At 44.6% G+C, this 24,240-nt stretch overlaps 1 protein-coding gene across 1 annotated transcript in view; it reads right to left on the bottom strand.

Annotated features, from left to right (window-relative positions):
• The window catches only part of FRAS1 (Fraser extracellular matrix complex subunit 1), a 302,180-nt gene that overhangs the window by 17,334 nt on the left and 260,606 nt on the right, over nucleotides 1-24,240 (bottom strand). The window contains 16 exon segments of the mRNA XM_038399497.2: nucleotides 1,592-1,742; nucleotides 5,984-6,198; nucleotides 6,979-7,139; nucleotides 7,613-7,845; nucleotides 8,847-8,934; nucleotides 8,936-9,120; nucleotides 10,317-10,504; nucleotides 12,033-12,233; nucleotides 12,802-12,958; nucleotides 13,478-13,683; nucleotides 14,957-15,104; nucleotides 17,503-17,663; nucleotides 18,021-18,365; nucleotides 20,349-20,595; nucleotides 22,744-22,906; nucleotides 23,880-24,039. Coding sequence (XP_038255425.1) covers nucleotides 1,592-1,742; nucleotides 5,984-6,198; nucleotides 6,979-7,139; nucleotides 7,613-7,845; nucleotides 8,847-8,934; nucleotides 8,936-9,120; nucleotides 10,317-10,504; nucleotides 12,033-12,233; nucleotides 12,802-12,958; nucleotides 13,478-13,683; nucleotides 14,957-15,104; nucleotides 17,503-17,663; nucleotides 18,021-18,365; nucleotides 20,349-20,595; nucleotides 22,744-22,906; nucleotides 23,880-24,039 — 3,009 coding nt within the window.

Genomic DNA, 24,240 nt, shown 5'->3' with positions numbered 1-24,240 from the left:
AGCTGGTCGGAAATTTATCGATGAAACCTAAGTTACCTCTAAGCTATGCGGCCATGCAGCGGGCTATCAAGGGCCGCGCAGACAGGGAGAGGCACCTCTCCCTAGGCCCCAGCCTCGGAGCTGCCACAGCCAGGGAGGGGCGCCTCTCCCCCAGCCCTGGGCTGCTGTGGCAAGAGAGGGTCGGGGGAGTCCTCTCTCCACGCTGCAGTCCCGGGGTAGCCTGCACTCCAAACCCCTCATCCCTGGCCCCACCTCAGAGCCCTCAGCCCCAACTGTGAGCTCCCTCCCACACTCTGAACCCCTCAGCCCCTCCCCCGCTACACATCACTTCCATATTGGTGCACATAACAAATTCATTCTGCACATGGATGTAAAAAATTAGAGGAAAGATTGGATGAAACGTTTCTCATTGGAAAATTCCTATTTGTCTAAACATATCAGGATGGATTTTCTGGTCAAAATGAGAGAGACACAGCCCAGAATAGCCTGTAGTCCCGGGAGAGACGCAGATACAAGTTCCTGCTCAGCTTGATTCAGATAACTGGCTATTTTGCAGTGGCGCACGTACTCATGGATTTTTTTTAACATTTTGTTAGAAAGCTCTTGGTTTTGTTCTGGCGCAGAATGACAACAAATCCTGAAACTTCAGTATGTTTTGCAAAACAGAATTCTTGCCCTACTCACCACAAGCACAGGTTTCAAGGAGAGGGGGAAACTGGAGGGAAATTAAAAGGAATACGGACAGCTTGACTAAATAGAAAGGATGGGCTCACACACAAGATGACCACAGACAGGTGTAGGTTCTTTGGTATACTCATCAAAAAAGGAGAGAGACTGTGCAGAGTTTATACCTGACGGTAACTGAACAAAAGTCAGTTTGGACCAACTATTGGGAAAAAATTCCAAATGGTGAGATCTGTCAGACTGTGGTAGGAAGCACCAACATTTGAATAATTTCAAAGAGAGCTGGAGAAAGCACTAAAAAGCATATCCCAGTGAACAATCTTGCCAGGATAGTGAAAGGGCTAGATGACCCAATAGGTCTTTTCCAGCTACAATTTCTACGACTCACTGAAGGCAGTTTCATTTGTTAACAGACAGACCTAAAAAGGTGAAGGACAACTCCCCTTGCTAAATATTTACAATTTAAGGGTCTGATCCCATGTGTCCTAACTCAGACAGAACTCCCATGTGCTTCAGCAAGTATCTGGCTGGTGAATCTTGCCCATATGCTCAGGGTTTAGCTGATTGCCATATTTGGGATCGGGAAGGAATTTTCCTCCAGGGCAGATTGGAAGAGGCCCTGGAGTTTTTTCACCTTCCTCTGTAGCATGGGGCACGGGTCACTTGAGGGAGGAGTCTCTGCTCCTTGAAGTCTTTAAACCACGATTTGAGGACTTCAATAGCTCAGACATAGGTGAGGCTTTTCGTAGGAGTGGGTGGGTGAGATTCTGCGGCCTGCGTTGTGCAGGAGGTCGGATTAGATGATCAGAATGGTCCCTTCTGACCTTAGTATCTATGAATCTATAAGTTGTGCCCAAAGTGAGGACTGCAGTTACAGCTAAGAAAAGAGGAAAAATGTGCCATCTACCTGTTCTCCAGAGAACAGTGTCGTAGAAGAAGGAAAATTCCATTTCTGTGTGATGTTCGAGAGAAGCCCAGCCTCTTGGTGCGGTCACATAAATGTAGGACACATAGAGAGGGACATGAACTGTCAGGAAGGACTGGGCAGAATCTCGCACCTGTCAATCAACAAAAAGATGGTTATGGATTTTGGGAGGGGGGGAGAAAGATACTGGGACCAGATCATAATAAGGCTTTGTAGATTTATTGTAACTAGTAAACCCTATACACTCAGACCTGCCACAGAAATGGCAAAAAAGTCAGAGCAGCATTCATAGAATTCTTCTCCCATGGGTCTGGATTTTGTGCCATGTGGATGCCAAGCTACCTCTTTCCACAAGGAGAATCATGGATGTCCTACATGTAGGATGTACAAAGGGAGGATGCAGTATTTCTAAAGCATTGTAAGGTCTTGCTTCCCTGCCCCTGTAAGAGTAATACATTAGGAATCATCAATTGCACAAATACAAAATGGAAAATGACTGCCTAGGCAGGAGTACGCAGAAAAGGATCTGGAGGTTATTGTGGATCACAAACTAAATATGAGTCAACAATGTAATACTGCTGCAAAAAAAAAAAAAAGCAAATATCATTCTGGGATGCATTAGCAGCAGTGTGGTAAGCAAGACACGAGAAATAATTCTTCTACTCTACTCAGCACTGATAAGGCCTCAACTGGAGTATTGTGTCCAGTTCTGGGCACCACATTTCAGGAAAGATGTGGACAAGTTGGAGAAAGTCCAGAGAAGAGCAACAAAAATGATTAAAGGGCTAGTAAATATGACCTTATAAAGGAAAGATTGAAAAAACTGGGTTTAGTCTAGAGAAGAGGACTGTGGGGGGACATGAAAACAGTCTTCAAATACATAAAAGCTTGTTATAAAGAGGAGGGTGAAAAATCGTCCTCCTTATCCGATAGGGCAGTGGTTCCCAAACTTTAACAGCCCGCGAATCCTTTGTGAAAATTGTGAAATTGTGAAATCTCCTGAACCCCCTCCTAAAAATGAGTATTTCCAGAGATTTAAGTTTAAATTTCCTCCGCACTCTGTGGGGTTCCTGCTGCTGGACCCCGTTGACCGCCCCGGTCAGCTGAGCTCCACTGAGCTCGGGCTGCTAGTCCCGTTGATCGCTGGTGCTTGGGCTGCCAGCCCCAACTGCCCAGCCCCGTTCTCCCTGGGGTTTGGGCTGCTGGCTCCTCTGCTGATGGGGGCAGGGCTCGGGCTGCCAGCCCCAACTGCCCGGCCCTGCTCTCCCTGGGGCTCAGGCTGTCTGCCCTGCCCAGCAGGTCCCACCTGCTGCCTCCAATGACTGGGGTCCTCTGGTCGCCATTAGTGAAATTTTTCTGGCGAATCCCCTTTAACGTTCTGCGAACCCCAGTTTGGGAACCACTGCAATAGGGACAGAACAAGAAGCAATGGACTTAAATTGCAGCAAGGGAGATTTATATTAAACATTAGCAAAAACTTCCTAACTGTAAGGGTGGTTAAGCACTGGAACAAATTATCTAGGGGTGCTGTGGAATCTCTGTTTTTAGAGGTTTTTAAGAACAGGTTGGACAAAATGGTCTAGATCAGCGGTTCTCAAACTTTAGCAACCCAAGGACCCTCATTTTGATTTAAAAATTTTCAGAGACCCCCAAGCCTTCCCCAGCTCAGCCCCTGCTCCGCCCCTTCAGAGGCCCCACCCCCCACTCACTCCATCCATCCTCCCTCCATCTCACTCTCCCCGACCCTCACTCACTTTCACCAGGATGGGGCAGTGGGTTGGGGTACAGGAGTGGATGCGGGGTGCGGGCTCTGCGAGGGAGTTTGGCTGTGAGAAGGGGTGCAGGGTCTGGGAGGGAGTTTGGGTGTAGGCTCTGGGCAGGGGCAGGGGGTTTGAGTGAGTGAGGGGTGTTGGCTCTTGGAGGGAGTGTAGGAGGGGGCTCTGAGCTGGGGCAGGGGGTTGGGGTATGGGATGGGGTGAGGGCTTCGGCCGGGCAGCGCTTACCTTGGGTGGCTCCCAGAAACAACCAGCACAACCCTCTGGCAGTGACTCCTAGGTGGAGAGACCAGGGGGGTCTCTGCATGCTGCCCCTGCCCGGAGGCACTGCCCCCACAGCTACCAGTGGCTGCAGTTCCCGGCCAATGGGAGCTGCGGTGTCTGCACTCGGGGGGAGGAAGCCCTCCTTCGCCCCGCTGTTAGCATGCAGGAGGCACTGGGAGGGAGGGGGTAAGAGAGGGAGGGGGAGGAGTTGATCAGTGGGGCCTGAGGAACCACTGGGGTACCCCTAGGGACCCCCGGGGTCCACAGACCCTAGTTTGAGAAAAGCTGGTCTAGATAACATCTATTCCTGCCTCAGTGCAGGGGACTGGACTAGGAGACCTTCTGAGGTCCCTTCCAGTCCTGCATTTCTATTATTATTGCTGACTAATGAACAAGTATGGTTGGGAGGGTGGGAAGCTTGTCTAGTCCTCCCTCTTGGTGCACAGATAATTATAGCATGCCTACAAACCATTCAAGACTCCCTGGTAACTGGATTTTTGTATATGAAATGGGAAAGGTATAAAGATATCATATTATACCTATCTTTACACGTGCCCATTTCATGTATTGTATCGTTATACAAAGCCGTTTTTTCTCTCTTCACAGTACATCTTCTTGCACACTCTGCCATTCTGGTGTAGTGTTAAACACGTATTTTTCTTTATTTAGCAATTCATAGTACGGAGGCAAATTTACACTGGTGGAGTTGATGAAAGCTCTTTTTTAAGTGCTTGAAGCATTGATAGCAGCAGATGTTTTGAAAAAGAAAATATTGTAATTTGTCTAGGATCTTATTTAAGATTTTCAGGCAGTAAGAAAATACTTACAGATAAACTCTTGAGTCAGACTTTTTTTTAACAGACAAATAGTTTTCTTGATTTGCATAATAAAGAAATAAGTAGCATTTCTAATTATTAAAGCCAAGATTGTGATAAATGCTCAATGTTGGCCTCTCTCTGCTCTCCCTGAAGTCAGTGGTAATTTGATCAATTCACTTAAATGGGAACAAAGTTAGGTCCGCATTTATTGCTGTTAAAAATCTCTCTATAATTGTCTAAAGCAGGCAAATTGGGTGATGTGCCGAGGGTCAGTTGAAAGCCTATGAACCACTCGAGACATCCTGATAACTGTATTTTAATATATGAAATGGGCATGTATAAAGATAACAGCTCAGTGAATCATTACCGACGTTGCTGGTTTTCAAAAAATACTGAAATAAAAGCAACTGTCTAAAATGATGAATGAGTTTGCCCATGTGAATAAAGAAAGTCTTTTCCTGATTAGCATTTGAGAAATGAAAAATACCTCCCTCCCCCAGTTCTGCTGAAAGAACATTGTGTAAATACAAAGCTGTTCCTCACCCACCGAAAACACTAGCTTTAGTCAAAGCTGAGTCTGCAAACATGTCTTTAACTTTATCTGCATGTACCCTCGCTCTGTGTGCAGTATAAATGTATGGGTATGTGTCTGTTATAATACTTGGCCTCCACCACATAAGCTAACTGTGCGCACGAGGTACTGTGAATCATGATTTCAGCTCTACAAACGCAAGTCTCTATTCAGTACATTAAAAGAGCAGCTCCGCTTGCTCAGTCAGTAAACACACAAGCCAATCTGAGTTGTTATAATATATTGCAAAAAGAAAAGGAGTACTTGTGGCACCTTAGAGACTAACAAATTTGAGCTGTAGCTCACGAAAGCTTATGCTCAAATAAATTTGTTAGTCTCTAAGGTGCCACAAGTCCTCCTTTTCTTTTTGTGAATACAGACTAACACGGCTGCTACTCTGAAACCTATAATATATTGGTTATACATATTGCAACCAGTAGAGGGCAGTGGTACACATACACACAAGCCATTATTTTACACTAGATTATTACTCTCACTGTGCTCATCTGCAAATTTGAGAAATCTCAAAAAATTCCTGAGAGCTCACTCCACTATTCACAGAGGGCAAAATTCTCAGCTCGGGTAAATTAACATATATCCACTGAATTCAATACTGATTTACACCAGCTGAGAATCTGGTCCAAAATAGTTAATAGTCATGAATTTTCATATTACCAATACATTATTACACTTACAACATTTACAGTATAGTCTCTAGCATATAATGGAATAATATAATTAAAACAATACCATTCTTATCAAAATAAAAGAGCCAAGTGCATTTCATGATATACCATTCTGCCTTAAATAATAGCGAGGGGAAAATCAAATGTATACTAATTCTGTGGGATGGAAGGCACGCCCAACGAATATTTACTGCTATAGGGCTTCTGCCTGAGTAAAGAGGTCTGGATTGGGCCCAAGTCTTTTGGAAATGAACCCTCACCTGGAAGTCAGCAGTTACAGATCCCCCACAGACATCGATTAATTCTGTCATGTCATAGTATGCATCAAAGGTCCAAATGCAGCTCTTCAGATTGAGGTGTTTGTAGAGCTGGATTGTCTTTGGTTCTCTCACGGTGGGATCAAACTGGTATGGACGGTCAAATCCAGGACCCAGAATGATGCTGTCATAGGTCACTTCATCCAGGAATCCCGCTTCTGGAATTAGGAAACAAAAGGAGACATCTCTCTGTAAATTAAGGAACTCTGGCCTAGGTACTGACATAACATTTTATCAGATGAGGTGTTGGATTTATACTGAGATGATGATTTTTATTACAGTACTGCTTAGCGGCACTTTTCGCTATGTTAAACTGGAGTTAAGGTTGAATCCATATAAATAACATAAAGGTAAAAACGTCACAGGGATGTTGCATTTATTCCAGAAACCAAACATTATAAAGCCAGGAAACTCAGGGCTAAGGTTAAACTTCTAAAATATCCAGACGTGTTAAGGTCTGAAAACGCACAGTTAGGGCATCCAAACAACCTTAACTCTGCCCTATAGTGACACCATGCAATGAACATACAATTCTGACTTGTGCATTAGAGTGTTTGCAGTGCCAGGGTAGCTTAAACTAATTTTTAAAGACAAGTTTTGGATTTTTTCCTTGGCTCATGGCGTCCCTTCCACATGCTTCATTTGCTGATGCGGCTTTTTGTGCCGCAAGGCAGAATGAAGCACAGGGGCTCACTATGTACCCTGATAAAGACCTGCCTCAGAACATATATAGGAAAGGGGAAATGATCTGCTCAGTGCATTCCTCCCCATTTATCTCTCTCAAATGTAGCAACTCTACTGCATATTGATATCACTTTAACAGAGATATTATTAATTATATAGTGCCAATAGCACGCTAGGTCCTTGCCTTAAAGGGTTTACCCTCTGTACATGTTTCCTTTTTCATTTACAAAGCAATTGCTTGCTTTAAAGCTTACCCGAGATGCCCTGCAGGTCCCTGATGGTGACCAAGTTTGAGCAGACATGCTGGTGTCTGTAGATGGACTCGGATAAGAGGAAGTGCAGGTTGTGCAGAGGCATAGTGGAGATGAGAGGCAGCATTCCATCCTGGTGGGGGATTTGCACTGAAATATGGATTCTAGAACAGAATAAATAAGCAGAAACAGCTGTTTATGCAAAAATTGTTCAAAAGGGGAGCATATTGTATCAGTTTACACAGCACATAACCACAGTCTGGTCAACAGCTCAGAGTACAAGTTTGAATTCATTGGTGTTATATTTATTTATGGCTGAATTTCCTTGCTGATGTTGAGTAGCATTGTATTCCTTGATATAGACCCACTGACTACAGTGTTTCTAACTCAAGGAGTAAGGCATGACTCCAGAGGCAATTATATGAATGTTTGCTGCATCCCTTCACTATTAAATATGAGGAGTTGGGGGGACGGGGGGAAGAGATCCAGTTCATGATATACAAAAGAGACCTCATTTCTTAAACACATCCATCTTTTTCTGTTCTGTTTGTTGTGTATGTAAAAAAATGTATTAAACTGTTAAACCCCTAAGAGACCAGAATCATGGTCAGGTGATTGCGCATTTCCAGGCTTATACCTGTTGGGATGTTCCTTGTGTTTGACATCCAGATACTTCAGAGTGGCAATGAATGATTGAGCCTGGAATCCTCGGCCCGTTCCAGCTACCACAGGAGTATGACAAATGGCACTGTCGGTCCCTATGGTAACTATGTTGCTTCGCAGTGGGGTCCCCACGTGCCCGGCCTTGTCTATGGCTTTTGCCACACAGCGCACATGGAACCGCCGGCTGAAGTAAATGCTGTCCAGCACCTGGGAGGAATGAGGAAAGCGGTTTGCATGTATGTAAAAGGCAAAGCCAGGCCCGCCCCAACACGCAAGGGCTGATTCGCAGAAGTGCTGAGCACTCACAACTGCAACAAAGTCAGTGGGAGCTGTGACTGAATATACAAAGTGTTCTGTTGTTATTATGGATTATTATTATCAATTTATTTATATTACCGTAATGCCTGAGGCTGCTAGCCATCAGGACCCCATTGCGCTAGGTGTTCTACAAACACAGAACAAAGAGATGGTCCCTGTCCCCTAGGGCTTACAATGTACTGCTAAGTACTCTCAAAGTCAGGTCCTAGGGCTCTTAGTTGGGCATGCAAAATGAGTGGAAACTTCTGACCTTGATCTCTCTCTACCTCAGTACCCCTTCTGTAAAATGGGGATAAATGTCATCCCTCCCCCAACTTCACAGAAAATAGATTCATTCATGTTTGTGAAGCACTTTCATGTTCTTGTGAGGAGCACCATGGAAATGTCCGGAAGGAAATTAATAACTGTCTTCAGAGAAGGGTTTGAACACTGTGAAGTAAATAATGGCTAGGGCTACCCGTTAAACAACCAGAATAAAACAAAATATTGAATAGGTTTTCATTCAGTGAGCACTATCCGTCCTGTGCACCAAATGAGGCAGGTGTCCTATTGATCAGGGAATTAAAGACTGTATCATAATGCATATGCACCGGGGGCTGAATTAAGGTTGCACAGGCAACCTTATTTCTGGCACATCTTAACTTTTGTGTGCTGGACTTTGCATTCTTAATAATGTTCTCTTAATGAAGCTGGGGGCTTTGTGGGTGGCTGGATGGGTGTGAAATATACGCACATTACCAATTTAGTTGGTTCTTTCAAGAACTGATTCTCTACTGACCTAGAATCTCAAAACAGCAAATCTTCAAGGATGTGCTTGAGACCTCCCACACTCACCAGTTTCTGTTATTGCGCAACTCCACCTCGTGTGTCTACTGTACACAGTCACGTACCATGTGGGTTGACGCTATGGAACGGCCGTATTGTCCGAATTGTTTCAAAGGGGTGATTCTGGCCCCATTCCCATCAGTGGGGTTGCCACTCCCAGCTGAACTGTATTGAAGATGGTGACCCGGCCTCATCGCAGCGCTCCTTCATGACTAAGTACTTGGGGAAGTGAGGATCACAAGGCGTTACACAGATCAGTGGGTAGCCTGGAGAAGGGGATTTCTTTACACCCTCTTTGGTTACTTCCTCCACATGGTCATAGTCTGCCAGGGTGACCACCTGCAGCAATGCAATACACCAGCTTGCTTTCACCGGCAACTGAACATGAAACACGGGCTGGGCTGCCTGTTCCCTCAATTTCCAAACTTGTTACCGGTGGCACTGTATTTATTCGTTACCTTCATAAATCCCACTGAGGATTAACAGGGAGGAAGAGAGGTGTATGGACTCCGCAGGAATGCTTAAGCGCTATCAGGCATGTGGAGGCATCCTTATGCTATTAACCTACTAAATCCTACATTATGGAACACATCCCATTCTAATTGCACCGTTGTCCCTCAGAAGAGAAACAACCCAAGTCCTACCTCTGCCCACGCTGTTCCACATTCTAGCTCAGATATCATTTAGGCTCTTCTTTTTTGCCAAGGTTAAAGGTGAGTGGGATGCTGATGGCTACCAACATAATTGTATTTGATATTATTTTGGATGCTGAAGCACACGAGGAACATGTCAGTGCATGTACCGTCCTTTGCCCAAACTAAGGGCAATGCCAATGTAACAACTTCCCTGTTTGAGGGAAATAAACCCAGGAAATCTGGATCTAAAACATAAGCCTCTACAACTTAGGCAAAAGGACAAGCTCCGTTAGCTTGGAGGTGGTAGCAGACTCAGACATCTACATATGATTTGCCCACTAGAAAGTTTCCTACCTTATGATAATAGCTTAGTTAAGTGGGACTTTCCCATGCTACTACATTATAATCTGCCATTTTTGCCTTGTCAATCTCCAGCCCATCTCACCTTAATATAAGCAACTATGTCTCTTCAGTCATGCCACAGTTCAAATGGCAGGAAAGCATGGGCCCATGCCTCTGTGAAGTGGGTGAAGAACCATTTGCAGCCTGTTCTCCTATTCACTGCCTTGCCTGCCTCCCACACCACCTGGAATACCAATATCAATTTACTCTGAGTCTCTGCTGGTCCAAAGAGGAATGCTCTGACTACAGAGGGTGTGTCTACACTACAGTTTTAACCTTGAGTCAACTAGTCACATGAACAGAGGGTCCGCTTAGCCACAATTGTCTGTAGCCTGGATCAAGCATTCGGGAGTCTCCACACTAGCTTTTTAAAAGGCCTTGGCTTCACAGGCCTGCACGTTCTAGTTCAGGCAAGCTCAGTGTGCTTCGTTGCATGTTCTGCTTCTCTGTAGATTCTCCCATGCCACTAACTTACATCATTCATGTTTTGCTACTTACAATGGGAGGTGCTGGTAAAATAAGGCTCCCTGCTGCTTCCTGATCCAGAATAGTGACTACTGCAGTGGTGATATCCCCAAGAACAGCTTCCACTGGATCATCTGGACCCAGCACCACAGAAAAGGACTCATGCCACTCCCGGTCTTCGTTAGACAGGATCTCCACCTTAAATATGATGTGGTCCATCCCTACATGAATGAACATGAGAGAAACAGAGAACCTGATATATCATCTGACATTACCCTAACAGCCCCCATAAAACATTGCATAGCTGCCTCAGGTCAGGATCATTGAAACATTATGATAAAACACACTTTACAGGTTTTATCTGAACTCTAATGATTTAGCACCGTTCCAGCCAGGATAAATAAATAAATAAGTCATAAATAAAACTCCAGCTGAAACGACTGGTCCGATTGATCACCTGGCAGATTTACAAGCAGATGCTATATGAGGATTAACAGTGCCTGTTTTACATTAGCTGACTGTAATAAAAATCTATGATCCAAAATATATCCCATCCCTGTTACTAGTGTCTCTGTTTTAATTCCTTGGCTCTAACATGCAGAGCTACTGCTGTTGGACCCGTGGGGTATGGTTTGAGTTATCTTGTAGGATCTTGAGGGGTTTTTGCAGAACTCCAATATACACAGGCTCTTTGAGAAATCTGTATTGTTAGCTGTCAACTGGCAATATTCTCTCTCTTACAATCACTCTCATTCTCAAACTTCATCACCGTAGCAGGCAGAAGGGTTACATCGTAGCAGGATTTCGGCCATAGCAGAAGGCAGGGTTGTAGCCAGGGGATTCCTACAGACTTTAATGGCAACTGCCTGGCTAAAACCTTATGCAGAACATTTATAGTTTATTACAAAAAACCCTTGTCACACAGCAAGGGTGTTGTGAAGGGATGAAATACGGGATTCGCGTACTCCATGGTACCAAACATGAAAGGTGTTGTGGATGGGGATGGCCTTCCAATCAGTTCAAAGGCAGGTAATCCCTGTGAGCACACAGGCGAGGCCATCTTTCTGTCTCCTTATACTTAGCACTCCCTGCACACTCACACTTTGTATGTAGTGTGAGTGTCCATTTTATGCAGAAGGGCGTGAGGGGGAATGTGGTTTGGCACCCGCAGAAAAGTGATGCTATGCTCCAGTGGGAGTCTCAATTCCCCACCTCCACTGTCTTTCAGTTTTTATTTTTCTCAGCTGCCTGCAGTGGGAAGTGGAGACACATCCCCAGTGTGTGCTCTGTCAAAACATCATGTTTGATTGCTTTTTGTGGTCTCTCCAACATACTTAAAGAATTCCTCTGAGGCTTATGACTGATTTGGGAAAAGTAAATATAACCCACCCTGTGAAAGATTATTTAAAGGATGACATAGGTGTTTCCTATTATAAATGCTGCATCAAATATGACTGCAGTGTGCGTGTCTAGAACAAACCCCAAAGCATAAATACATTAGAGGAGGTTGGTGCAGCTCATGTTTTAGCTTATATATGAAATCATACACCCATGAAAAACAAGACACACACAGTGATTTCAATAGGAGCAGAGTTGGGCCAATTCCGAATGCTTTTGAAAATCCCCCACATAGAGCATTGTTGTGTAAATTACTTGCACATTTTCCTTTCATTTTAATTTGTTTTGGCCTGTGTTAAATATCACTGAGTAATCCCTCCACCTCATAATTCAATTCCAAGTATCCTTTACCAGGGCTGAACTTGAGGACTCGACTCTTTGGATAGTAATCGACTCCGGACTGGGCTGAGCCATCACGGGTGCTGCAGCGGACCTTTGAGGTCCTGTTCTGGTCCCCTCTTCTGAGCACCTTGATGTTTAGAATAGCAAGGCCCTCAGGGCCTGGAGGCTCCCGTACTTGGTATGCAGTCTCTTCAAACTCAATGGTGGGGGCTAGAGAAATGATATGAAGAACAGAAACACGTATTTGTAGCAACTCTAGTAGCCTCAAAATGATTTGCACCATAGTAAGCTTTCCAGCAGCCAAGGTTGAACTGACATAGCTCCTTTTAAAACCCATCAACTCTACTCCACACATCAGAGTGAAGTTTGAGAGGCACTCCTGACATACGGGGCGGAGCCTACAGCCTAGACATGGCTCTCTGACACTCTGCTGGGGCCAAGAACCATACAGTAAACTTGGCAGTCATTCCTTCAGATTGCCCTTCCAGCAGACAGGTAGGCTGCCTTACCTGAGCTTTCCAAATACACTAACTTTATGTTTTATTTAGCAGTAGTGATCCTTTGTCTATGTGCCACAGCGTACCACTAACATGAAATTCAGAATCAACTTTAAGTGTTAGTTAATACAATGTAATGGAGCACTGATCAACAAGTCAATCGTTTAATTTGAGGCAGTTTACATATAATGGCTAACATTCAGAAATGGTGTAAATTCCACTGACTGCCCTGGAATTGTACCTGCTCCATCTAGTTCCTAATGTAGCCCATTCTCTCTTACCGTCTTCATCATTGGAGACAGTAATAGTGGCCATGTCATTCTTTCCGATTCTAGCTCCGCTCCAGTGGTTTCCAAGGGGACTGCCAAGATAGATCCGGAATTGCTCCTCTGGTTCAAATGCAGAGTCATCATTGATATAGACAGTGCAGTTCTTCACCTACAGCCAAATACATCATCAGTTAAAAACTAGCAACTAACACGAATAATTCCTCTGAATTTAATGGAAGATTAGTGTTTCTTCACTACCACAGTGTTAAATGCTAGGTATGATGAAAGAAGGCTTAGAAACTCTGTGTGGACATCAAAGTGCAGCTATATGATGAAAAGTGGCTGTGGAAAAATGGCACTTCTTACTTACTACAGCTGGTCCTCGTGTGTATTCCAAGACTATCTAATCAAAAAGCACTAGCTGTAATGCTAAATATTATTGATACCCAACACTTGCTTTTTGTGTGTTAACTAATATTTAGTGTTAAATGCATATTCTCCATGGACTCATCTTTTAATTCCAGAACAGTAACAATAGCTAATCCAAAAGAGCTGAAATATTACTTCTGAGAAAGGGGGTCTGGTAAAGCCACTGAACAACAGAGTGCCCAGGAGAACATCCAGCTTTTCAAAACCTACTCTACTGATTGTTCTTGGTTCTCCCCCAATCCAGTTAGGTTTAACTCGCCTTCTCCCCTTTCAAAAAAGTGATGCGAGACTCCTCCACGTTTCTCCTCTCCTCAAAATCCTCCATGGCTGCTGCTGTCTGGCTGCGGGTGTAGCACCTGACAGAGGACTCATAGCTCAGGTCTCCGGTGCGGATGATGGGAATGTGCAGGACACCCTCCTTCTCCTTCACAGCATACAAGTCCTTGCCAAACTGCATGTTGGGTACTGCAGGGGGCACAACGACATCCACACCTGTACTGTGATAAAAGCTAAATAGCGGCCAAAGCAGGCATGAAATGTATTGAAGTACCACCATGTGGGGCTGAAAGTTGTGTAGTGAGATGTCAGATTAGATAGTCAACTGTGCTCACGAAGAGTATTATTGACTTTAACCAAGCAGCTGATCATTGCTCCCACTGGGAACTCGAGATTCTGTTGCTCTTGCTAAAGAAGCAAATCTCTCATGCTACCAACCCTCAGTCACCCACACAAAAAGTTACTGAACATTTTGCTTTCCCTAATATTTTGTTGCCTGAGGTAACCACCTGTTCTGCACATACTGGAGAACTAGCCATGCCCTAAGGCAGTGGTTCCCAAACTTGTTCCGCCACTTGTCCGCGCTGCTTCCAGCAGCTCTCATTGGCCTGGAGCAACGAACCACGGCTGCTGGGAGCCGCGATCGGCCTAACCTGCAGACGCGGCAGGTAAACAAACCGGCCGGGCCTGCCAGGGGCTTTCCCTGCAAAACTGGCGGAACAAGTTTGGGAACGACTGCCCTAAGGTATATGTGTCTGAGCAGCATGTGTATTGTATGCTGGGGATACATACGAAGAATGGGTAATACTTAGATAGGTTATTGTTCTTAGGGCACTATTGCAATCATAACATCTTCTGTGGCTAGGGATAGAAAAAGCCTGAAGCCAAGAGGGCAAGTCTCAGCAGACGGTTCAGGAGCAGAGATAATTACAGGTTATTACAGAGCAGTTTTTCTGGGGTTATGTGACTGATGCATTTCTTTAGCAAGCAGATACCTCCCAGGGAGAAAATCACAGAGGTCAGGATCATGTTTAAAACCCAGGAGGGAGGAAAAATACTGTGAGTTGAAATGAATACATGTAAGCTTCAACCCAGCTGCTAAAAAAAGGGCCAGATTCTCATGCCCATACCCACACTGAATAGTGCCTGACTTCTCATGAAGCACAACTGATTTCAATGGGACCATACAATGGAAAAAGCTACTCACTGTGAGCAAGGGTGACAAAGTTTGGACCCAAATGGGAGGAGAAAACAGGAATTTTATTTTGCACTTCCACAAACCTTAATTCCTTGAGGACAAAGAAACTAGGGAAAGAAACTATGAAGGACAGGTGACATGGAATGTGTTGTGTGATGTCATCAAACACATCCCGGGTGTTTTCCAATTTCTCTTAGTACACAAGGAAAATATGTAAAGGACGGAGCTAGAATGGATTCAATATAGATTCACTGTATAGCTTACCATCTTGGAAGGTGTCATTAATGGCCACTATAGCTTGGAAAGGTTTGGTCAATTCAGCCCCATGGGATGAGCTTAGGTATACAACAAACGTCTCCAGCCCTTCAATCACTGGGTACTGGGCATCGTCCAGGATTGTCAAGGTGCAGTACTAGAGGAAAAGTAAAAGAACCAAATTATAAAACTTGTTATCCTCCTTTGGCGAGAAAGAGAAAATACCCTGGGATTCATCCTCAGGTGACCTGAGTAACGTCACTAAATGTGGGCTCTTCTAGGTGCACAAACAGTTATGCAAATACTATGGTCTTCACATATAATACACACTGTACCAAAGTGTAAGACTCTATCATAGAATCATAGAATCATAGAATATCAGGGTTGGAAGGGACCCCAGAAGGTCATCTAGTCCAACCCCCTGCTCAAAGCAGGACCAAGTCCCAGTTAAATCATCCTAGCCAGGGCTTTGTCAAGCCTGACCTTAAAAACCTCTAAGGAAGGAGATTCTACCACCTCCCTAGGTAACGCATTCCAGTGTTTCACCACCCTCTTAGTGAAAAAGTTTTTCCTAATATCCAATCTAAACCTCCCCCATTGCAACTTGAGACCATTACTCCTCGTTCTGTCATCTGCTACCATTGAGAACAGTCTAGAGCCATCCTCTTTGAAACCCCCTTTCAGGTAGTTGAAAGCAGCTATCAAATCCCCCCTCATTCTTCTCTTCTGCAGACTAAACAATCCCAGCTCCCTCAGCCTCTCCTCATAAGTCATGTGCTCTAGACCCCTAATCATTTTTGTTGCCCTTCGCTGTACTCTTTCCAATTTATCCACATCCTTCTTGTAGTGTGGGGCCCAAAACTGGACACAGTACTCCAGATGAGGCCTCACCAGTGTCGAATAGAGGGGAACGATCACGTCCCTCGATCTGCTCGCTATGCCCCTACTTATACATCCCAAAATGCCATTGGCCTTCTTGGCAACAAGGGCACACTGCTGACTCATATCCAGCTTCTCGTCCACTGTCACCCCTAGGTCCTTTTCCGCAGAACTGCTGCCAAGCCATTCGGTCCCTAGTCTGTAGCGGTGCATTGGATTCTTCCATCCTAAGTGCAGGACCCTGCACTTATCCTTATTGAACCTCATTAGATTTCTTTTGGCCCAATCTTCCAATTTGTCTAGGGTTATCTACCTTTATCCTGGAGAGATTCTTTCAGCTGAAACTTCTTCAACCAGAATGTTAACTTGATTTGACTAGATTTATATTAATCCAAAATGGCTGATGCATCTATTTATTGTAGGTGCTTATAGGGCTCCCATTACTGTAGTCTCAGAGCACCTCACTATCTTTAATGTGTGTAGCCTCACAATACTCCCGTGAGGTAGGGCAGTACTGGTATCCCCATTGTACAGACGGGGAACGAAGACACCGAGAGGCCAAGCGACTTGGCCCCCAGTTGCACAGGAAGTCTGTGGGGGAGCAGGACATTGAACAGAGATCTCCCACATCCTAGGCTAGCACCCCAACCACCAGACCATTCTTCCATCTCATCAGATTCAGCTACTGGGGCTTCGATACAAACCTAGCAGGTAACTCAGCAATACGGTCGGAGAGTAATTGTGCTGTAATCCTCCCCTTTCCTCACCCCAGCTCCACCTTACTGTTGAAGTTGTCACCCTCATGTCTAGAATTTTAAGACGCACAGGAGATTTTCAAAGGCACAAGTGAATGTTAGGCACCTAATTCCCACTGAAAGTCAATGGGAATATGGTCCTTAATTGCCATTTGTACCTTTTAAGATAGCTCTTTATAAGCTTTTTGTGGCAGGACCATTGTCTTTCTATGTCTCCCGTGAAGTGCGCAGCACATTTTTGGTCACTATAAAACAGACAGACAGAAGTTCAGCTTTAAGCATTACAAATTGTGACCGCCCACAAATGGAGGAGGATTCCATAGACTCTGTGGCATAATGGGACAAAATGAACAACTTGACTTGGCCAGTAGGCCCTGAATATCACTGTGCTTTATAAAATGAATATTACGTTTTTGTATTGGGGCCCCACTGTGGTAGGTGCTACGCACGCATAATGAAAAGATGACTCCTGCCCTAAAGAGCTTACAATCAAAGGATATGGCAAGAGAGAATAGGTGGATACAACAGACAGATGGGGAACACCAGGTAGCACTGAAACAATTATGATTAGTGTGATATGCATCAGTAAAAGCCTGCAGTCTGGAAATGGGGATTTTACATGGGAAATTAGGCTGGTTTTGGCTGATGCTTGGAATGCTTGTGGCAATTCCTTCTGCCATTTATGCTTTTCTTTATTTGATTAAAATGGTTCTTGATGCAGCTGTATTGGCATGAACCTGGGATCAACTGTATCTATAAAAAAATAGATATGTCTCTTTTATTCTGATATCCCCAAACACCTGTAACTAAACAACTGCAGTAAATTTAACTTTCAAAAACAGTGAGTATAGTGATTATATACGAGAAAGAGATAGAGACTGAAATCCACTCCATCTAAGCACTGGGTGTGTAGTCCAATACCTCCTCAGTTCTGCCTGGCCTGAACTCTACTTTCTTGGAGCTAGGGATATAGTCAATTCCTGGACTGGCTGAGGGTGGATCTGAAGTCCGAGTCGCACACCACACCGAGGTGGGGGTTGAGAGGTCGGTACCATGCCGGATCACTGGAATGTCAATGGTGCCTGGAGGCGAAGTTACACATATTAAAGCCATGATTAGAACTTAGCTGGACATGAGAAAAAAAACACATCTGAAATGTCAATAGGTGCCATCACGTTGGTTTTCTCTTTTCCTTCATGGTGACTCTGTCCATGGCACTACAGAAAGGACAATGCCTGCAGACAGTATAACCAAAACTCAGCTCCAACGTGTGGGGCAGGATGAGGAAGTGCCATAGCTGCCGCCCTTTTCCTCCACAGCGCACGTCTGGTTGGAGGGTTCAGTTCTTTATAACACCCACTGGTAAAGCAGTGTTTCCACTGCAAGTATCTCACAGTGACAACAACCCCAGACCCAATGGAATTACTGCTCTCCCTTACCTGCATCCTCGTTGACAGTAAAAGTTGCGTTTCCCAGGAACACAGTGGAGGCGTCGTTGGGGCCACAGATCATCACCTTGGCCGAAGCCACGCTTCCTATGCGCGCATTGCTAGAGGCATCCGCCAGGGCAATTTCAAACTCCTCCTCCTCCTCATACTCGCTGTCATCAATCAGTTTGATGTCACAGGTTGACATGGTGACACCGGGCCCCAAAATAACACGGTTCTCATTCGACATTCCCCTCGACATAAAGTCGGACCCCAACTCCAGTGCATAAAGGCTGCTGCCTTTAGCAGATTTGGAGACAGTGTAGCAAAGAGCAGATACAATGCTGCTGGCATCCCCTACAATGTAACATCCACAGAGACAGAAGTGTTATGGTCAAAAAATTATATGATGCTTCATTAACTGTGGAACATAGGCCTGCATTAGACCTGAATGAACTCTGGGTTTAAACTGAGTTTGGAGCTCAACATAAGTGATAGGCCTGAAGCATGTGAATTAAAAAAAAAAAAAAAACAGAAGGAGGGATTGTTTGTGTTAAACTTGTAGTTTCCCTGGATATGCCAGTGTTATCTCATTTAAGGTGTGGGTTGAGGTAACAGAAATAAAGAAAACATGGGGAATTGGGCACCAGGTCTGGTAAATAATTGGTGTGTTTAATTTATTATAAAGAAATGCACAGTTTAGTAGTTAGAAAGAAATACAGCAACATGAGATAAAGAGGAAACCTTGAAAAGAAAGGGGCTCAACCAGGAATCTTGTCTTAACCAAGCCAGTGGCAGGGTTCTGCTCTAAAACTCCCTTATTTAGCTTTAGTTAAGGTCCAATACCCAGCCATGACATCACTTGTTTGTTATAGTATATAAAAAGCAAGGTATCTAGGGGGTTCTTTGTCAGTGCCTTTCCTTACCCCTCTGGAAAATAGCATGATGGGAAGGTACCTCTCAGGCCTGGTCCTGTTGAGAGTATTTGGGCCAGTAATTCTAACTGTATTGCTGTTGGGTATAGAATATACATTATATATATGCTTGTTTGTACACTGTGTGCAATCGCCACCAAGAGGCCTTTGAACTGATAAATGAATGCTTGTGTGGAAACTGAGTTTCCTAAACTTATTAGGAAAATAATTTCTGACACACTGGATGAATTCAGACATTCAAACATTGTCCATTGTAATTTCAACAATAAGGGGAAAATATTTATGCAAGGGGAGAGTGGGGGACACTCCTGCTGTTCTTAACCATCTACAGAAATTAGCCTAGCACGAATTCAAAAGAACATTTTGATACTTTTAGCCAGCTGAATCTCTGGACACTCAACTCCAGCCCCAGTACTGTTGCCTTCTGTGGCTGCTCGACTGAAATAAGAGATTGAAGTGGGCATATCTCCTACTATATGCAGCAGCACTGCAGGTGTGTTCCATGGGACGCATAGCACCCGACACATAGGGAAGAAGCCAACAGATACCCTGGTTTGCTTCTGTTCCCTCTGTCGTCAGTAGGAGCTGGACTGGGCCCTAAGGCAGCAGGCCTAAACTCAATTATTGAATCTTTAAAGGAAAACCAGGCCAACCTCATTGCCCTCTTTCCTTTATTTTCAGATATCCTTTTCCCCGTGGATAATGCTACATTTTTAAAAAGAAAGGAAGGAACCTTGTTTTTTCCTCTCTTTTGGGGCTTTGATATCTGCCCACCAGAAGGGAAGATTGACTTGCTTAAAAGCTGGGAAATCTTACTAGCTTCAAAGAGCAATGGAGCCAGATGAGATAAAACTGAGTCCAGACAAGCATCACGGGCCCATTCCTGCCACCCTTCCTTATGTAAACAGCCCTAGTTGTACTTCTACTCCTGTGACAAGAGGCTGCAGGACTGGGACCAACATCTCAATCAATAAAAATGCCAACTGAACACTTTTATGTTTTAAAATTCTATCATCAAAAGCAACGTCAGAGATGGGACTAAAGACTCTGAATGTAGCAGAAAGTTCTACAGTTATCTCCTGTGACACAGAAGGCACTGACTAGAGAGATAAATCCTGTTATTGCTCACAATTTGTGTGTCTGCTCTAATGCTGACCAATGGTGAAAGCAGGAATTTGGGGATCAGGGCTTCTAAGTTGCCTTCTTGGCTCCACACTGATTTATTGTAGGACCTTGTCATTTAATCTCTGTATGTTTCAGTTTACCCATCTGTAAAAGGGGCCTAACACCACACAATGGAATTTCAAATCTTAGTTAGTTAGTGTTGGTAAAGCAGCTTTAGCTCCTGTGCTGAGTAGCACTATTTTAATGCAGTATCATCGTTGTTATATCTAATACCACAAACCTTTCCTTTCAATGGGTGCAGACAGGAAGCCAGCACTCTCGTTCACATGGTAAGTCTTCCTGTCAAATTGCAGAGTGGGTTCATCCTCTGTGTCGTTGATGATGACTTTGGCCTGGGTGATCTCCCCCAGCAGGGCATAGGCTGGCATGCTGAGCTCCACGGTGAAGCTCTCCGTGTTCTCAAAGATGTCATCATCATTGATAGCAATGATGCAGGCCTTGGTGTCCTCCCACTCATCAAACTGTACCTGCAAGGAAGTGAACAACAAGGGGTGTACATATGGGCTTACAGCTGCAAATGCAGAAACCCTCCCTGCTCCTCTCTGGAAAACACGGATGCCCTGAATCTCTGCTAATAATCACAGAACTTTAATTGTCCTGGTATGTTTCAGAGCTATGCTTTACTTTTGTTCTCCTGGGACCTGATTCAAAGCCCACTAGTCAAAGGAAAGACTCCCAATGACCTCAATGGGGTTTGGCTCAGAGCTCTTGGGAGCTCCTGAGCTCAGTTATTTACTGAACTGCCCCTTGTTCAGTCACCTACAGTGAATGCAAATGTACAAAGGGAATGCAAAACTCTACCATGCTCTCTTGCTAGTGTTTTGCACAGAGGGAAACAATTGCAAAAGGCACTGAAGAATCAGGCCCCTTGATTCTGACCTCACACTAGGTTTATGCTTGAGTAATTCCATTTACTTTAATGGAGTTACTCCTGATTGACACCAGCATGAATGATATCAGAACCTAGGCACACCTGTATTAGACATGGTCTTGCAGAATATTCCCTTACAAGGACTCTGTCAACATAAAACTCATACTTTAAAAGAATGTCCTCTCACCTACAGGCGCAAGAACACCTTAGATTCTTAAAATTGAAGTCATCTAAAAGTCTACTTCATGTTTTTACCACTTATTTTACTAAGGTGGGTTTTTTTTTTTAATTCCATGAAGCTTAGATGATGAAAACTGACTGATCACTTTCAGTTTTTGGCTCTGATGTGCTAAATGAAAGTTGAAGTTATTTAGGATGACAACACGGAAGAGAATTACTTGAATTTCAAAAAACTGGTTTCCCAGATTTTTTTTTTAAAGTCATAAATATATTTCTCTTAAATTAGTAAGTAATAGCTAAAGCCAACTTAGGCCTGAAAATCAGGAGCAAGTCCACTGATGGCAAACTGGTATCAGAGGGGACTCAAACTGACATTTTAAAAACAAATTTAAATGAAGGAATTTGACATTCAACATTAGAGTCAAAGATCTCTTTGAGAGAAAGAACCATTAGAGCATCTAATCTGACTTCCTGCATATCAGTCCTGGTCTCACCAGTGTGATATACAGCAAAATCAGCTCCCCTAACTCCACTCACTATTCCCCAGTTAATATATCCAAGGATTGCTTTAGCCCTTTTTGCCACAGCATTGCACCGGGAGCTCATGTCCGAGTTGTTTGTTCACTAAGACCCTGTGATGGGGTAGACATACCCCACATTGGACAACAAGGGGTTAAGGAGCTGCTCCAGGCTCAGCCAGCCCAACCCCGCCACACCTGCAAAGGCAGGTACAGGCTGGAGCAAAACAGCTCATTTGTGGGCCACGCAGGGACAAGAACAGACCTTCAACCCTCAGCTCCTGAGAATAAATAAGAGAAGGCAGGAGCTTCTCTGACAAAAACTGCCTGAAGGTCCCTGCCTAAGGGAAGGGAGGGCCTGATCCTGATGCACCCTGAGATAGAGGTGTTCCTACCTCTCTCCCATTAACTTAGTTTGTGTGTGTTAATTCCCCGTTTTTGTTTATGGACTATCCCAGAAGTGACCTGGATGGAGGGACATGTCACAAGAAGAGGCAAGGCACCTGAGAGACAGAGCAGCCACTGGCTGCAGACCCCAATGAGGAATGAGTTGCCACACCATGCCCAACCATGAGGAGGCGCCAGCAGTGAGCCAACCCCTTCACAGACCCCAAAGTCTTTTTCAGTCGCTGCTTTCCAGGTTACAGTCCCCCTTTCTATAAGTGTGACCTATATCTAGGAAGAAAAAATACACAACCTTACATTTGGCTGCATTAAAACGCATTTTGTTGCAATGCAGCCTGTCCTCATCATTATTTACCACTCCGCTCATGTGGGCGGTGTCCTTCTGATGTTATACAGTGCAATGCATGTGCTTATTCTATGGTGAGATGTTGAACTCTGCCACTTCCTTCTCCTCCTCCCCCACATGTCTCAGACATGTGTAGCAGGGCTATAACAGCTAAAAGGATGAAACAGCAGAGTCCAGACATCCTTAGGGGAACACAGATCAGGTACAAGCAAATAAAAAACACGCTGTCTGATTCACTGTATCAGGGTTATTTCTGGGGGTATACAGTCCTTCCAGCTAGAATTTCCCAACCCACCTGGCCTGCATACTCTACGTAGTCCTGCTGTCCTGGCTTTGAACTGACGCTGGAGGTGGCAGTTCCCTGTTCCGTGCGGCACAGGACAATGGCATATTGATTGAGGTTACCAATCCTCTTCACCGTTATGCTAACAGAGCCAGCCTTCTCACTGACATTGTAGCTGGGAACATACACAGCACAAACACGGGAGATAGGTTAGGCACATCACTTAATGCACAACTGGAAGCTGCTCAGGTAGGTACTAAGGTGATGAGCGTGGTATAAGAAGTGGAATGGAACAGACCAGGAGCCTTTTTTTTAGTGATACTAAGCAAGCTCAAATCCAGTCTAATTCATGCCTCCAGGGAGGTGATATCCGGAGATACAGTAAGGGTCTGACAAACATAAGGAGGCAAACTTTAATCTTAGATATGTGGGTGCTACTCCCACCAATCACAAAGGTAACACATTGGATCTGCAGCCATCCCAAACTCAGGCAGATAAACGCTATACTCCACACTATCATGCATAGGCAGTGTGTCCCAGTGATTAGGTTACTGGACTGGGACTCGGGAGATCTCTTCCTGGCTCTGCCACTGGCCTGTGGGTTACCTTGGGCAAGTCACTTCATCTCTGTGCTGCAGTTTCCCCATCCGTAAACGGGGGCTAATGACACTGCCCTCCTTTGTAAGGCACTTTGAGATCTACTGATGAAAAGCGCTGAGTAAGAGCTGGGTATTATTATGCTCTCTCCATACACACTCATAGTAATTTCTCAGCTGAAACTACTGGATTCTATTTGGCTTCATTATAGGACTGAATCATCATTTGGGACTGACCTTTACTCATGTGTAGCACCATGGGGCCTCGGACCTGACTGGGACTGCTGGGTGCTACTGAGATATACTCATAAATGATGATGATGATCTATCCCTACGGGATTATTCTCATATGTTAGGCCCAGGCCACTTCCCAGCACTGCTGCATGAAAACCGAGGGCCAAAATCCGAAGTGAGTCTACCTTCTATCCCCTTGTAGCCACCTCAGCGTCTTAGTGACACCAGCTACTTACTGATGTGTAACACCCCACCCACCTCACCTCTGAATAAGGCCCTGTATGTCAGATGAGTGCAGTAACCCATAGGGTTGCTTACCTGGTATATTTAAAACTGATGAGAGACCACTGGATATGGAAGACATTGTCACTGACACTGTTGGGCTTGCTGTCTTTCACTAGAAACTGAAAGCTATCCATGGTTTCCTGAATCTTCTCTTCCAGCAACACGTACCGAATCAGTCCCAGGTTCACATCCTCTGTCGGGAAGAGAGTCTCAGTGAGTCCATCCAGGCATTCAGGGACAGTTTTACAGGTGAACAACGTACAAGCTGTATGCATACATCTCTATGGGCCTGATTCTGATCACAAGTTTGACACTGGTGCAACTCTAATGGCTTTAATAGTTATTTGTCATTCATACCAGTCCAAGAGCCATCCGAAATTATGCTGCATCTCTC

The sequence above is a fragment of the Dermochelys coriacea genome, chromosome 4, assembly GCF_009764565.3.
Source record: "Dermochelys coriacea isolate rDerCor1 chromosome 4, rDerCor1.pri.v4, whole genome shotgun sequence".
Lineage (NCBI taxonomy): Eukaryota > Metazoa > Chordata > Testudines > Dermochelyidae > Dermochelys > Dermochelys coriacea.
This window is presented reverse-complemented; position numbering and strand designations above follow the sequence as displayed.